General features: G+C 36.2%; 1 protein-coding gene across 3 annotated transcripts in view; it reads left to right on the forward strand.

Moving 5' to 3' along the window:
• The window catches only part of RANBP9 (RAN binding protein 9), a 38,257-nt gene that overhangs the window by 13,028 nt on the left and 11,486 nt on the right, over positions 1–13,743 (forward strand). For all 3 annotated transcript variants that reach the window (XM_005525344.2, XM_088067271.1, XM_088067273.1), the window contains exons 3-6: positions 6,280–6,332; positions 7,880–8,047; positions 11,127–11,149; positions 13,136–13,320. In XM_005525344.2, coding sequence (XP_005525401.2) covers positions 6,284–6,332; positions 7,880–8,047; positions 11,127–11,149; positions 13,136–13,320 — 425 coding nt within the window. In that variant the 5' untranslated portion in view covers positions 6,280–6,283. The remainder of the gene's footprint in view (positions 1–6,279; positions 6,333–7,879; positions 8,048–11,126; positions 11,150–13,135; positions 13,321–13,743) is intronic.

Here is a 13,743-nt window from a genome sequence, read left to right on the forward strand (position 1 = left end):
TTGGCAGATTGCACTGAGCTTACACTTCTCTGACCAGGGTTGTTTAGTCTGTGGTGTAGTGGTGCTGATGCAGATCTTCGTGGCCAGGCTTTGTAGCACATGTGTAAGTTCTGCTAAATGTTGTGCACTAAAATAAAATGTTAGTAGAGCAGTTCATGCAAGTAATCAGTATGTTTTTGGTAAAGCGAAAAGAAAAAGGCTTTAGATGCTTGTTACACTATGGCTGGTTTTTAACACTGGGTATACAACAGTCATCTGTTGTTTTGGCAGTATCTTGTGTAGTATGTGTTGTGTATGTGAAGAAGTAGGTGGTGAAATAAAAAAGGAAAAACTATCCAAAACAAAAATACCATGAGAATTAAGTTTGAGTTTTCATGACACCTATGCCTGTGGTAGAGCCTGAACTGTTTTAGAGTGTTTGAGTCATGTTTGTGAAATACAAATGCTTTGTTGTCTTCTAGAGGATGTATGTGTAGCTCTTCAAACACAAGCTATACTTTTTTATTACAATTTGTTTGTGTTGCAGTAAGTTGGCTTTTTCTTTAGCATCCAGTATACCCATTTCCTTGTTCAACAGAAACATAAACCAATAAACAAGATATATACCATTGTCAGTTGCTGGTCGGTTTGTATTTGTTTTGTACTTTATTGATGCAGTCTGAAAATTTTATGCAGTCCTAAGACCTATTTTTATAGTTTTAATATGTCTTCAGCAGCTATTTGTTAGAAGAACAGGCATTTGTTAAAACAACATGCAAAACTTTGCTTAGTCTCTATTTACACGTAAGTAAGCCTTGCAGCATTATTAGCAGAGTACTTGTGTATAGAGTAGAATCTGATAAGGTCTGAAGTATCCTTCTTTCATTAGTGTCTTCATTTGAATTGTACAGCTGCAAGAAGAGATCAGGTCCTGAATCAGCAAGTGTATCTTTCCTTAAACAGTAGTAGTAATTAATTTTTTGCCTGAGTGTATGAGACCAGACATCGACAGAAATGAACATTACCTAAATGTGTAATAAGATTGTTTGAGGTTTGTGTTTAACTAGTCAGAAATACTGGAACTGTGACAAAAGTTTTGTTGTTGTATGCTAGAAATTAAAAATAATATATTTAATTTATTGATCTTAGCTTCTTGAAAAATCTTTTACTTCTTTCTTCTGTTCATTCACATAAATATAGTGTATAGATGATAACTTTACTGTAGCTCATATTTACATTGTATTATTTTCTTTGCACCTATTCTCTTCTGACAGAATGGCCCCCAAAAAGACTCTAGTGTTTGGGGACAAGTGTCACAAGATGAAAGGGTGAAGCCTCAAAGTGGGATGGATGTCAGTAAATGGGATCCTTCTAGGAGAGCAATCAGAAGCAAAATGTTACATGAGTAACAGTTTTGAGCACTATGCAGAATGACTGCCTGATTTATTTTTGGTTTTTCCTCTCTATGCAGAACTGCATTAATCTGAAACCTGGGTTTTTACATGTTCAAAATACTGTTTCCTTGGAAATACTCCATAAAATTAAACTTGAAAGACTTGAAATGAAAGACTCAAACTGTGTATGGCATATTTTGAAACATTTAAATAGATTAACATCTCATTTCTTATTGTGATTCTGCAGACAATAAGGATCTTGAATTGGCACATACAAAATTTTAATGCAGAGTACCGATATTAAAGATAAATGTAGGTACCTTTTTCATGTGCCTTACTTCTGGCCTCATAGTGTCAGCAAAGGCAGTGTAGAAAACTATAGGGGAAAGTTATTCAAACTTTCTATGTCATTGCAGATTAGTTGTGAGGGCCCTGTGGAAGTTCATTAAATCTTTAAATTCCTACAGATGATGCAGTTTTTTCCTCTTTGTCCTCTTTCCAAGATAGAAACATAATGATAAAACAAACTAAAATAAAACATTTTTTTCAAGTTGCTTCTACTTTCCTTTATAATCAATGCATTCAAAACATTCAGGTGTTTTCAGTTGCCTTATTTATGACTGTAAACATCTGTTAGTGCTTTGTCTCAGCTTCCCTACAGATATTATGGTAACTTAGGTTTTAACACTGTATGATTGAAGTTGCTTCCTTTAAATGTACAGTATATAGGGAGTAAGGTACCACGTTGATGACTTACTTTCTGCAACACCAAAACAGTTGTTTTTTGAAGCATCATGTAGCAGTTCCCCAGGTTATAATGTGTTCAGTAGCATATATAGGCACAATGGAAGTCAGAATTAATTTAACTCTGCAGATAGCAGGTGAAATTTCTGTAGTCGAGAGGCTTTTACATACTACTTTGTAGATATCTGCTAAATTATTTTAGTTGTCCTTATAAATACAGTATGGAATTTTCGGTGAGTTTTTTTTGAGAAGTGATTATTTAGTATTTGAATTTGTCTTCAGGCTTTCTGAGGTATCTGTGGTTTGGTATAGTTTTTGAGATTCCTCTTTATGGAGTGAGGAGGATAGGATATAATTAATCTGAATTCTGATTTTTATCAACTTTCATAATGAAAGATCTTCCATATACCTTCCAACACAGTGGCTACAAGATCGAATGGAACAGTTATAAATTAAAATCAGAGTTGTTTCTTTCTGGTTTTTTTTTTTTTTAATTTCTCAATCTTTTAGCATCTGTAGTTCTGTACCATTTCTTACTGTTGTTTTTTCCTTCTATTTGGCTCTGGCTGTTTTTATTTCTCACAATTAGTCTATTCATTAATCCAAGTAGAAACCTCAGGCTCCAGCAAAAATGTAAATTTAGCTCTTTGACTAGAAAGATACTTGAGGAGAAAATAGTTATTGTGAGTTTTCTGCTTCTTAATCATTTCTCTGCAGAGAAGCCTAGGCTTTTCAGTATGTGTTGTAAGAAAAAAGTAGTATCTTAGTGCCTTTTTTCTTTGCTTTGTGGTAAAAAAACTGAATCTTCAGTGGATTTTAAATTCTGTAGTTTTGTGATGTTCCTAAACTTTCTGTATGACTTGTGAAATGAAAACTAGCAAATGTGCTGAGACACTAAAATGGTAACCTATATCTTTACTGAACTGGACTGGAACAAGAATAAATACAATTCAAAGTGAAAAAGCAAAACTTTGTAAAATACATTTGCTTTCTTGGTCCTTAATACCAATTTGGCTGCACTTTAAATTGTGTTCCAGCTATAGTCTCTTATTTCAGTCTCTCATGGGTTGATTTCATGTCTTCCAGTGAGTGGCTGTTCCTTATTTTATGAGCTCCTGTAAGAGCTGAGCATGTTAATGAGGTGATGAGTGGGACTGAAAATTTGTGCCATTTGCCTGGATAAATGATCCTCCCACTGCAGAGCCAGGGACTTGGCTGGGTAGGGAGCTGAGGTGGAGGGACAGTCCTCAGGTAGTGAGGGAGGTAGCATCAGAACCACACTGTTGTTCACCCTCTCTGGTCTCTCAAGCCCCACTGTGTCAGGTCCACTTTTGGAAGGTGCTACAGGATGGACTGAGGGTGCTGCTTCGTGGTGCTGACACCTCCGCTTCCCAAGGACAGCTCTTATGGCCTGACATAGCTACAGACAGGAAGAACTGGTCCGCTTTGGTCTCCTAGACCAAACCCATTAATGTGACAGGACAGCAGGAAGTGTGTCATGAACTGACTTAGAACATTCTGGGCCTGCACTGCACCTGGCCTACTTGTTGTGCTGCCCATCATTTTTGTTGTAGGCTAAGGGAGGAAAACTTAAATATGTAGCTCTGCCACTGCTCTTCTCCTGATCCTGACGTGCATGAAAGCTGAACTCCAGGCAGCAAACAAGAGGACAGTTTATGTACTTCCTCCTACTGAAGTGAGTCTTTTTGCAGACCCTGACTTCTGACCTAAACAAAGGTTAAATGTCTTGAAAAAACAAACAAAAAAGTTGATTTGAGTCTGTTAAGGTTACAGGTGTGAGGAAAAGGTAAGAAAGTTACATGTAGTGGTTTGGCATAAATACAATTCCTATTAATAAATTTTAGGGCATTTAAAGCCTGTCTGTCATGGTACTGTTTTCCTCCTCAATTTATAGTGAACTAATCTAGTTGAACATGGGATTACCTATCTATCAACTATAAAAAAACAATAAATTAGCTTAGTTGATGAACCTTTAATTTTGCTCACTTCAAACCATAAGTTTTAGACATTCCTTTTGCCTTGTGAAAGATGTCTATAGTAAATTTATTAATTATTTGGAATGTTTTTATCTAACTTCAGGTTTTATTAATAGCAAGTCTCCTTCACGAAATGGTGTTAACATTTCAAGTAGTTGTAAGTGAATCCTGGGGAAAAATACATATTGTTGATGATCCATTTTCTTTCTGAGGTGGTGTTAGCGCCTAGTGCTTTACAGTCACTACGATCAAGTAAAGATTCTTTGTTCCCAGCTGTATTAAATACAGTTTGTCAGTGTTTATAGCTGTTACTGAGGAGGCTTGGAAGTTAGGATATCTGAGGAAGAAAACAGTGGTGATATCAAAATGTTGCCTAGACAATGATCTTCTTTGTAATATTTTACATTTTTGTGTAACCTTAGTCTTGTTACTATAAAAATACTGAAACAAAACTTTGATCACATTTTTAATATGACTTGCATTCAAAGGCTTTCTGCAGTCAGTGGAGTTCAAGTAATCTAATTTAAAAGTAAGCATCTTTTCTTTAATGAACAAGAGATTTTCAGTCTTTACATGAGTATCCTTCATGTGTCAGACCCCAGACTACGCTAATAACAACTCTGCCTTTATTATTTAAGACAAAATCAAGGGGTTTCCACTTGTTGCTTTCATTTATAATTGTTTTGTTGAATCTGCTGCTGCAGTGTTGTCTCAGTAATGTATTCAGCAATGCAGCAGACTAATCTTTTTGTTCGTTGCCCTTTGCTTCAGCTCTCCAGTATTTTTAATTATAATATCTGCTACGTATGGTTTTGAGGTTCCGTTTCATGCTGGTATATTTGAGGGAGAGGAAGCTGGTATTATTGTACATTAAAAATTATCAGAGGAGGGCTTTGCAAGTATCAAACATAGAATCAGGTAAGATAACTGTTGGAAGTGATCCATAGAAAAAGCAGAAACTGCTGTACACAATCAGCTATATCACTTCTGAGATGTCCTGCTCAGTTTCATTCTGTGTCAAAAGCATTTTAAATAGCAGATTAAACTGCAAGGTTAATTCCAAGTGGAATAGTTGCTTTAAAATTTCGTTTTATGAGATGTGGATACAAAGGTTTGTTGACTTGAACTGCTTTTAGATTGCCACAGGTGAATATTTTATTTTCATACGCTTTATTATTTCATAGCAAATTCTTGTTAACTGATGTGAACTAGTGTCAAAATACTTTGAATAATTTGATAGGAAATATAAGTTTAGATGATTTTTGGATGCTTGCTTTAGATGTTGGGGGGGGGGTTGCTTTATTTTTGGGCAAGGTGAAATGGTGAAAGCCTAGCTTTTTTCTTTTTGTATTCCAGTTGTTTTTGTATTCCTATTGTTTTGGTAATGGCATTAGTTTTGCTTAAGAAACAAGCAAAATTGATTTTGCTAACTTCTATTAGTGTTGTTTAGGGGTGAGGAAATTCTTCATTTCAGCTTTCCAGTATTTGCTGTTAAATTGTTAACAATTATACTGGACACTGACTTTATTAAAACAACCTTTTTGTACAGTTGGCTTTTGGACTTCATTTCAGATTACTGGTTAGTATAGTACAAATATTTTGCCCTCTTGAGTATGCCATCTGATTGCAAACAGCTAAGTACCATTGCTGGTAAATTTCTCAAGTTAACATTCTGCTCTACAATCCAGGACTTTAATGTTTCAGTGTGATCTTTTCATAAGTGCTGTGCAAGGATGCCTTTTGCTGCTAAAGTAATGCAGTGTTGCATGTATTTTATAAAATTACTCATTCCAGTTTTTCTGCAAAACATCATTAGGTATGTTGAAGATGATAGAATTGTATTTGTATGGCTGTACCCCCTACTTTCAGAATAAGATGTGACTTTTGTCTTTCTTTGTTCATGCTTTAAACATTTTAGCTAATACCGTTGTTCTTCTCTGTCAACAACCCAGGATGCTAAAAAGTTGTCCTTACCTCCTACAGAGACAGGATCTGTCCATATTAAACCATATATGCTGGGAATCCCTTATTCTTATGCCACTATTAAATGACTTCTCAGTAGCTTAATTGGTAGATGATTAGTCATAGTGTTTCTTGGCAACATTCCACATACGTATGTATTTTTGTAAGAGACAGATGCATTTCTTTTTTTCTTTCATTTTTAGTTACATGGGAATTGGGCTTTCTGCACAGGGTGTGAACATGAACAGACTACCAGGTATGTTTCAGTTTCTTACATTATTTTTTTAAGTATGCTTCACGTTTGGTAAGCAGTGGAGTGTAGTGTGTCACCTCTGTGTTGTATTTGTTACTGGACTTAGGTAACACAGCTGAAAAGTTTAACTTTTACTGTACATTTGCCCCTGTACTACTTCTGTCAGCTCTTACTGTTATTTATTACATTATGAAGGTACTTTTTAGCAAACACATACATTTTCAAATTTTCATCATGTTTCCTGATAAAAATGAAGCTATAGGTTTCCATGATCTGTATGCTGGATTTCTAGCAATAAAGATAAGCTACTATGATAACAACTTTCTGTCAAACATGGAGGGAGCTCTCCTCCTGTCACTTTCTGTACCTTTACCTTTCCAGGCTTCATAGTAAAAGTATGTAGCCTAGTTTTAAGTTTTGACTGTTCCGTTGACCTGCATGGTCAGGGACACTGTCTAGTTAATTGCCTGTAATATCTGTTAATAGTACTTAGGAAAGTTTTGTGCATGTATACATAAAAGACTGAGCTTTTAACAGATACTTAAATGTTAAAAATATCCACCCAAAGCAAACCAACTGACTTCCTTGAAATTATCAAAATATAAACCATGTTGAATTGACCTTTGAGTATCTGCATTTCCTTACTTTTGAGTTTTAACTTTCTTAACCAAATGCTGTGGTAGAGATTCATATGATGACTGCAAGTCCCCGTTACACTGTGAGCCCACCTAAGACTGATGAATTATTAGTGGGTGGCATTGAGTATGATTTAGGAATTGCAGAGAGTGTAGATAGGTATTTATAAAAGAGCACAGACCAAAATGGCTTGCTGTGAATTTCATTGAGTAGTGTAACAGTATGAAGCTTCTTAAAGATTCTACAGCTTCTTCACCTGCAAAATCAGCACCATATTTGCATGCATAATGATTTGCTCTAGGCTGTGATTTTCACCTGTATTGCTAATTCTTTTCCTTTTATTTACAATTTATTTTTATTTTCAGGGGCAGCATAGCTAGTTACACTTCAGTCTGGAGTTGGTTATTATGCAGAGGCTGCTTGCTGCTGAATAGTCACTGAGAATAATCAGGACTAGAAATATATTTCCCCAGAGATGCCTGTTTGGTTTTTAGCCAGGAAGAATCTGATTATGACATATGGTAGCAATAGTTTTGCAAAATGAAAGGGAGAACAGGAGAATCTTCACTGCTTTACTGGGACGTGTCAGATCTGTATATAGCTTTTTGAATTTCAGCATTGTAGCTGATGATATTTTTGGTGTTGGTAATATCGTATGTTTGCGTAAAGAGTAATGTGTTATCTGAATTTGTATTACCTGTTATATACTAAAAATGCAGTTACTTATTCAGTGATAAAGGAAGTTGTCATTTTAAAGATTATACAGCTTTCCTAGATAAGAAAGACTAGTAAGCAGAAAGGTGAGCATAGTAATTAGCTGTATTAACCTGGCTAGAATATACCAACTTAGCACAGTCTTTAATTTATTTAATAATAAAGAAAATTAATAAATTCCAAATGCTTTTGTTCTCTAGGTTGGGATAAACATTCATATGGTTACCATGGAGATGATGGACATTCATTCTGTTCCTCTGGAACAGGACAACCTTACGGCCCAACGTTTACTACGGGCGATGTCATTGGCTGTTGTGTCAACCTTATCAATAACACCTGCTTCTACACCAAGAATGGACACAGCCTGGGTATGGAAAAATGCTGCCTTTCATGACAGCATTATGTCCCTAAGTCTGTTGTGAATAGGAAACCCTCTTCACTTCAGGAGCAAAGAGTTTGAATACTTTTGATAGTTTGATAGTCTACAAAGTAATTAAAGAACTAGGAAAAATAATTTCTTCTGTGCTATTTGCACTAACATTCCTTGTGAATTTGGGAGGATTCATCTTTTAGCATCTCATTCCACAGGATCTACGTTAATGAACTCCATTACTAAATCCACAAATAGTGCTTGATGGTCATAAGAAAACTGAAGATAAGGAGAATGGATATAGCTAAAATTCCTCGCTAAAATTCCTTGCTGTTGTAGGGGGAACACCCAGCCTTCACTAAAACCGTACATTGGATGCATGTTATTTTGAGCATATGTTGGAGAACACTGTCTTTTGGATTCCCAGTCTGGAGTCATTCATAGTTGGGCTAAAGCCATAAATTATAAAAGTTGAGCTAAAATTAAGTCCATTAAACTCATACGGTAAATTGTAGTATTATGCAACACTGCAAGACAGTTCTTGAATTTGAAGATGTTAGGAGTGGGTGGAGTTAAAAATTTTTTATGGAATATCTATTTCAGTTACTTAATGTAATTTAATGAGCGAAGAGAGAGAGTGTAAAGAAAGAAGAAAAAAAAATACTTCCTGCAGTAAGGAAGGAGTTGGGGCTTGGGAAGAGATCTTAGAATTGTTCTGAGGGGAGCAGGACCTTTGAAGGGATAAAGCTCAAAGAAGAATAAGATTTCTGTTATGGGTGGAAATGCGATAAGGAAAGGAGAGGGTACCATGAAATGAAGTAAGATATTATTGAGATAGGTGTTCTTGAAGTTGCTGTTCTATTTTCTTACAGTGGCAAACACAAAGTAGGTTTGGAAAAAGGGGGGAGGATGTGGTTTAAATTCTTTTCCTAGCCTCCCTGAACGAGACTGACAGTTTGTTTGTTCAGGCCTTGAGCAAACACATCTGACTTGGGAGTTTTCCTGCCTCTACTCACAGCAGGGCTTAGGAGTCTCCCGAGGTCAATTCCATGTAATTACTTCTGTGATTCTAGTCTGTCATGATTTAATGTTCCTTCTAGAAAGAATGAGTCTGTGTACCTTGAGACCTAGGGCAGTGGGACACTTGAACCAAGGCACTGTGTAGTTGTTTCTTCTGGCATCCTGTTGCAGGATAGGTCCAAGTGGAAGATAACGGGCTTATGTTTTCCCTAATCTTTAACTGGGTTAAAGCTGAGAAAAGCAGTCTTACCTTACTCACTTTTTGAAACGTTCACAATGGGCCTGCAAGGAAGTTGGATCATTTGATCTGCTAAAGAGACAGGAGTGTTCTTACTACCCTTATGGTCCCATGAAAGCATGAGCGAGCTAGGAAGGCAAGAGCAGAACCCTCCTTTTCAGTGGAAAACTTTAAGCAGACTGGATTAGGCCAACTGAAACAACAGTGCAAAAGATTAAAATCTGTTTTTAGAGGAGACCAGAATGCATAGGTGAGGGGAGGCTAATAAAATGTCATCTGTCACAGACTGAGTCAACACTTTATGGATTTCAGAAGGAAACCTGACAGCTGTTCTGCTGTCATGAGCTTTGCTAGCTTTAGCTTCTGACAGAAGAAAATTGATTCTGTGTTGAGTGGAAAAAGAAATCAGAAATTTTGTCTGTCTCACTAAGTTGTTTGTTGCAGCTGCTAGTTGTCCAGAATTCCTGTATGTTCGTGATTTGGAGGACATTGATGTTTCTTCTCTGGGCCCACGTATGTGCTTAAATGAAAATCTCTGGCTCAGCCTGGGATTTGATGCTGCAGAAAGGGCTAAGCAATTCTCATGGAAGTGTGAAATCTCAGCTTGGAAAAAGGCCAAAACCAACCCCCCCGCCCCCACCAAGACCCCCAGCACCTACATATCACTTAGTCATTTATTTCTCATGCCTACAGCCTCCATTTTGGAAAAGAGCAAGTTGGGTGTCAAAACTACCAATTAGAAAAAGTGGTGTAGCTTAGAAAAAAGTTAGGGCAAGAGCAGGGAATAAATGAAACGATAGCTTTGAGATATGATGGGGGGAAACAAAAGAAACAGATTCACTGAGTATGTCATCCTTCTGTCTCAAGAGATGTGGGTAAGGAATCCAGATGCTCTTGAGGTTTGAAATCCTGGTGAAGAACAGAGATTGGAAGCAGGGATGGAATTTAGGACAAAAGGTTAAAAGCTTTGTTTTCATCTTAAATTTGAAAAGATGATGGTGCAAAATAAATTGAAGTTTGAAAGGATAAGTGGATTTGAATAATTCTGCATTTTAAAAAAATGCTTGCAACAGTAAAAGAAATTCTGAAATACTGTTACTATTTGGCTGTCAGAAGGAGATTACTGATGGGGTTTTTTTAACTGAAAGCTTCCCGCCCCCCAAAGTTGCCTGAAGTTCCTGAAGTGTATAGAGGTCATATTTTTCTCTAATCCTGAGACAGCAAAATCACTCCCTTGGTTTTCCGGGTAGATGGATGCTTGTAATTATGTAACAAGATATTAAGCTGTTCTGTTGGAAAACCAAAGCATGCTGGCGTGGATTACAGTGAAACATTTGCAGGCTGGTCTGGAGTATTATAGACATGTGCTGCTTGTGTAAAGATCATGAGTGAGTATTTATGAAGAAAAGTAGTAGCAAACAAGAAAAGACACTATTAAATCTTGATGTTGCAGCATTGTGACATGCAAGTGAAAAAGTGTTTTCAGATATCCTTACCTTTCTTCTCTAAATTTAGTATATAGCTAGAACTTTCAGACTTTCTAATCTGCATATCTGGATGATTTGCTAAATCTTATGACCTATTATGAAAAAATTAAGGGCAGTTTAAGTATTTTTGAATGACAATTACTTTTTTTGCCAAATTCTGCTATTTATCATTTAAAAACATGAATTGTGCCTAAGCATCATGGATTTTACCATACTTAACTTATTTCTGAGATGGTTTGGGTGAGATTTCTGAGCAGATAATGACACATTTAAGAAAATGACGCTAGAATCCAGATACATGGAAATTAATCTTAATTTCCTCTTTATTACAGGCATCGCTTTCACAGATTTACCGGTAAGACACAAGTGCATTTTCAAACTATTTTCAGATACTTTCCTTTGTGTCATAAATAGGTGTTTCATAATCAGACTAGCATTACCTTATGCTTGTTGGAATTACAATGGCAATCTTTGTAACCTATTTAATATTAGATATTTCTCATCGTGATTTCAGTGGTGATTTTTTAACTGAAGGAGGAAGTGTTTTGGTTTTACCCTGATCCATTTTTTAACTGAAGGAGGAAGTGTTTTGGTTTTACCCTGATCCTTACAAGAGGTTTTCCTTTTCAATTGTTTTTTTTAGCAGAAAATAATACATGCAAATAGTTATTACATACTTTGGCACATTCAAGCCTTACATACAAAGTCAGAGCTGTATTAAACACCAACATGGTGGATGGCTGCTCGAGATATTGTCTTTGTAACTCATTCTTGATGCCTGATTTTCACAATCTTTGCTTCATAGAATCAAATGTATCAAATTATTTTTTTTAAAGCTGTACATGTCTGAAGTCTTGTAGCTTTTGAGTCAGTTAAATTGTGCTTTCCTTAAAACTGGCATCTGTTCCCTATACTACTGATACAGGCATGATACTGCACTTACTTTGGTTTTCTTCTCTTCCACTTAATTTCTGATTTAATCTGTTTAAGGTGCAGTGTGTGATGCACATCCATCTGGCCAGCTACTCCCTTTGTGTGGCCTTAAGAGCAAGGACAGATATTAAGGAAAAATGAAGTCAGTAACCCAAGGAGCCTCTTAGTCCTACCACAGGGTTGAGTGTTTTATATAGGAAACCACTGCCACTGTTCTGGATCTTCAGGATGCCAGCAGGACTCCTTGCTAGCACATGGTGCCAGCTCAGGAAAACTGACACTATAATCTAAAGTATGAAGCTGAACCCCTTCTTAGAATCAACAGTTTCCATCTCGTTAAAAGATTTGAGACGTATGGTTTGTTGATTATTTTAGACTAGGTAACAATATGAGCATGTTTATTTAAAACAGCAAATGGTGTATTTGTGAAAATAGAGGCAAGCTTGGTTTGGGCGTGGTGTGAGCAACCAGAGTGATTTCATTTCACTGGGTGCTCTGGGCTCCAGAGTTCCTACTGACCTGATAGTTTTAATTTATTTAGCGTAATAGTTTTGTAGATAAACATCCCATTATACCATACCACCATTGTCTGCAGTGTAATTATGATGTAGGTGTATTTATTAAATAAACTTTAAAAAAATGTTTAAACTACCTCCCCCCGCCACACACACAAGAGACCGCAGCAACAAAACCCCATTCACACAATTGATTGCCTTGCCATTGCTGAGATGCTCACTGAATTTAAGAAAATTTCCTTTATCCCAACAGGCAGATTTTAACTTTCTCATATTTGTTGTATTTTAAATTTGCATGGAGACCTAATCTCTAAGCAGAAAATAAAACTGTGACTACAATAAATGCTGTATTTTCCTAGATAAAAGTCCAGGAATTCACAAAAACATCAATGCACTGTTACAGTTCTTGTTAGACACTAAAATTGGATTTTGAGGCTATTGAATTTTCTGTCCTGTCAGTTCTTACCACTAAAATTCAACTATGTTTTAAGTATTTCACCCTAGAGGAAAAATGGCCCACTTTTTAAGTTTAATTTCTGTTCTTTTTTTAAAAGAAAAAAAAAACCAGGTCTTTAAAAATCAACAAAAAATGTTACTTAATATTTTGTGAAATTGAACCCAAAAGTTGTAGCATTTAGCACAGTTTAAAAAGTGTATTTTCTGACCAGAATGTCAGTAAGATTTTCTTCTTCCAGACTAAAAGAAGTCATGAGCACTGGGGATAAAATTAGTCAGTCATTGTACTGCTGTATTGGCAGCAGCTGCTTTTACTGCTGGAGCACACTACAGGAAGCAGTGAGAATATTAGTAGAGATGGGAAAAAAAAACCAAAAACCCACAACAGTGGGGATTTTAGAACAAGTGTCAAAAACTAACTAAAATATTTCTTGCAGCCAAACTTGTACCCTACAGTAGGGCTTCAAACACCAGGAGAGGTTGTGGATGCTAATTTTGGACAACACCCATTTGTATTTGATATTGAAGACTACATGCGAGAATGGAGAACCAAAATTCAAGCACAGATTGACAGATTCCCAATAGGAGATCGGGAAGGAGAGTGGCAAACAATGATTCAGAAGTAAGGCCTGTAATATTATTAATTTTTAAAAACGTTGTTAGTTGCCTGATTTCAGAGATCTTTAAAACATTCTGTTTATTGCCTTGTGCAAGAATAGATGCTATTAAAAAATACAAGTAATTTTGTTAGCAGGTTTCATAAGTGTAAAAGGAAACACAGATTTTGTGGCAAAGTTGTCTGTGTCATTAATAATTTGGACTCCATAATACTGAGTGTAAGACTTCTGTTCTGATTTGACATATCTAATATGGATTGGGGAGTCTGTAGGAAAGTTGTTGTGGTTGTAATGGGCAGTTTCAATACTCTGGGCTCTGGAAATTTCCCTTTTCATTCTCAGCCCTTGGCATGCCAGGTTAAGTTGTGTCTCATTAGTGTTTCTTGGAAAAATAGTTGTGACTTTGTATTTTGTATTTTTTCAATTAA

Source organism: Pseudopodoces humilis, chromosome 1 (assembly GCF_049639895.1).
Source record: "Pseudopodoces humilis isolate 2021_Gansu_Grassland_sample_001 chromosome 1, ASM4963989v1, whole genome shotgun sequence".
NCBI lineage: Eukaryota > Metazoa > Chordata > Aves > Passeriformes > Paridae > Pseudopodoces > Pseudopodoces humilis.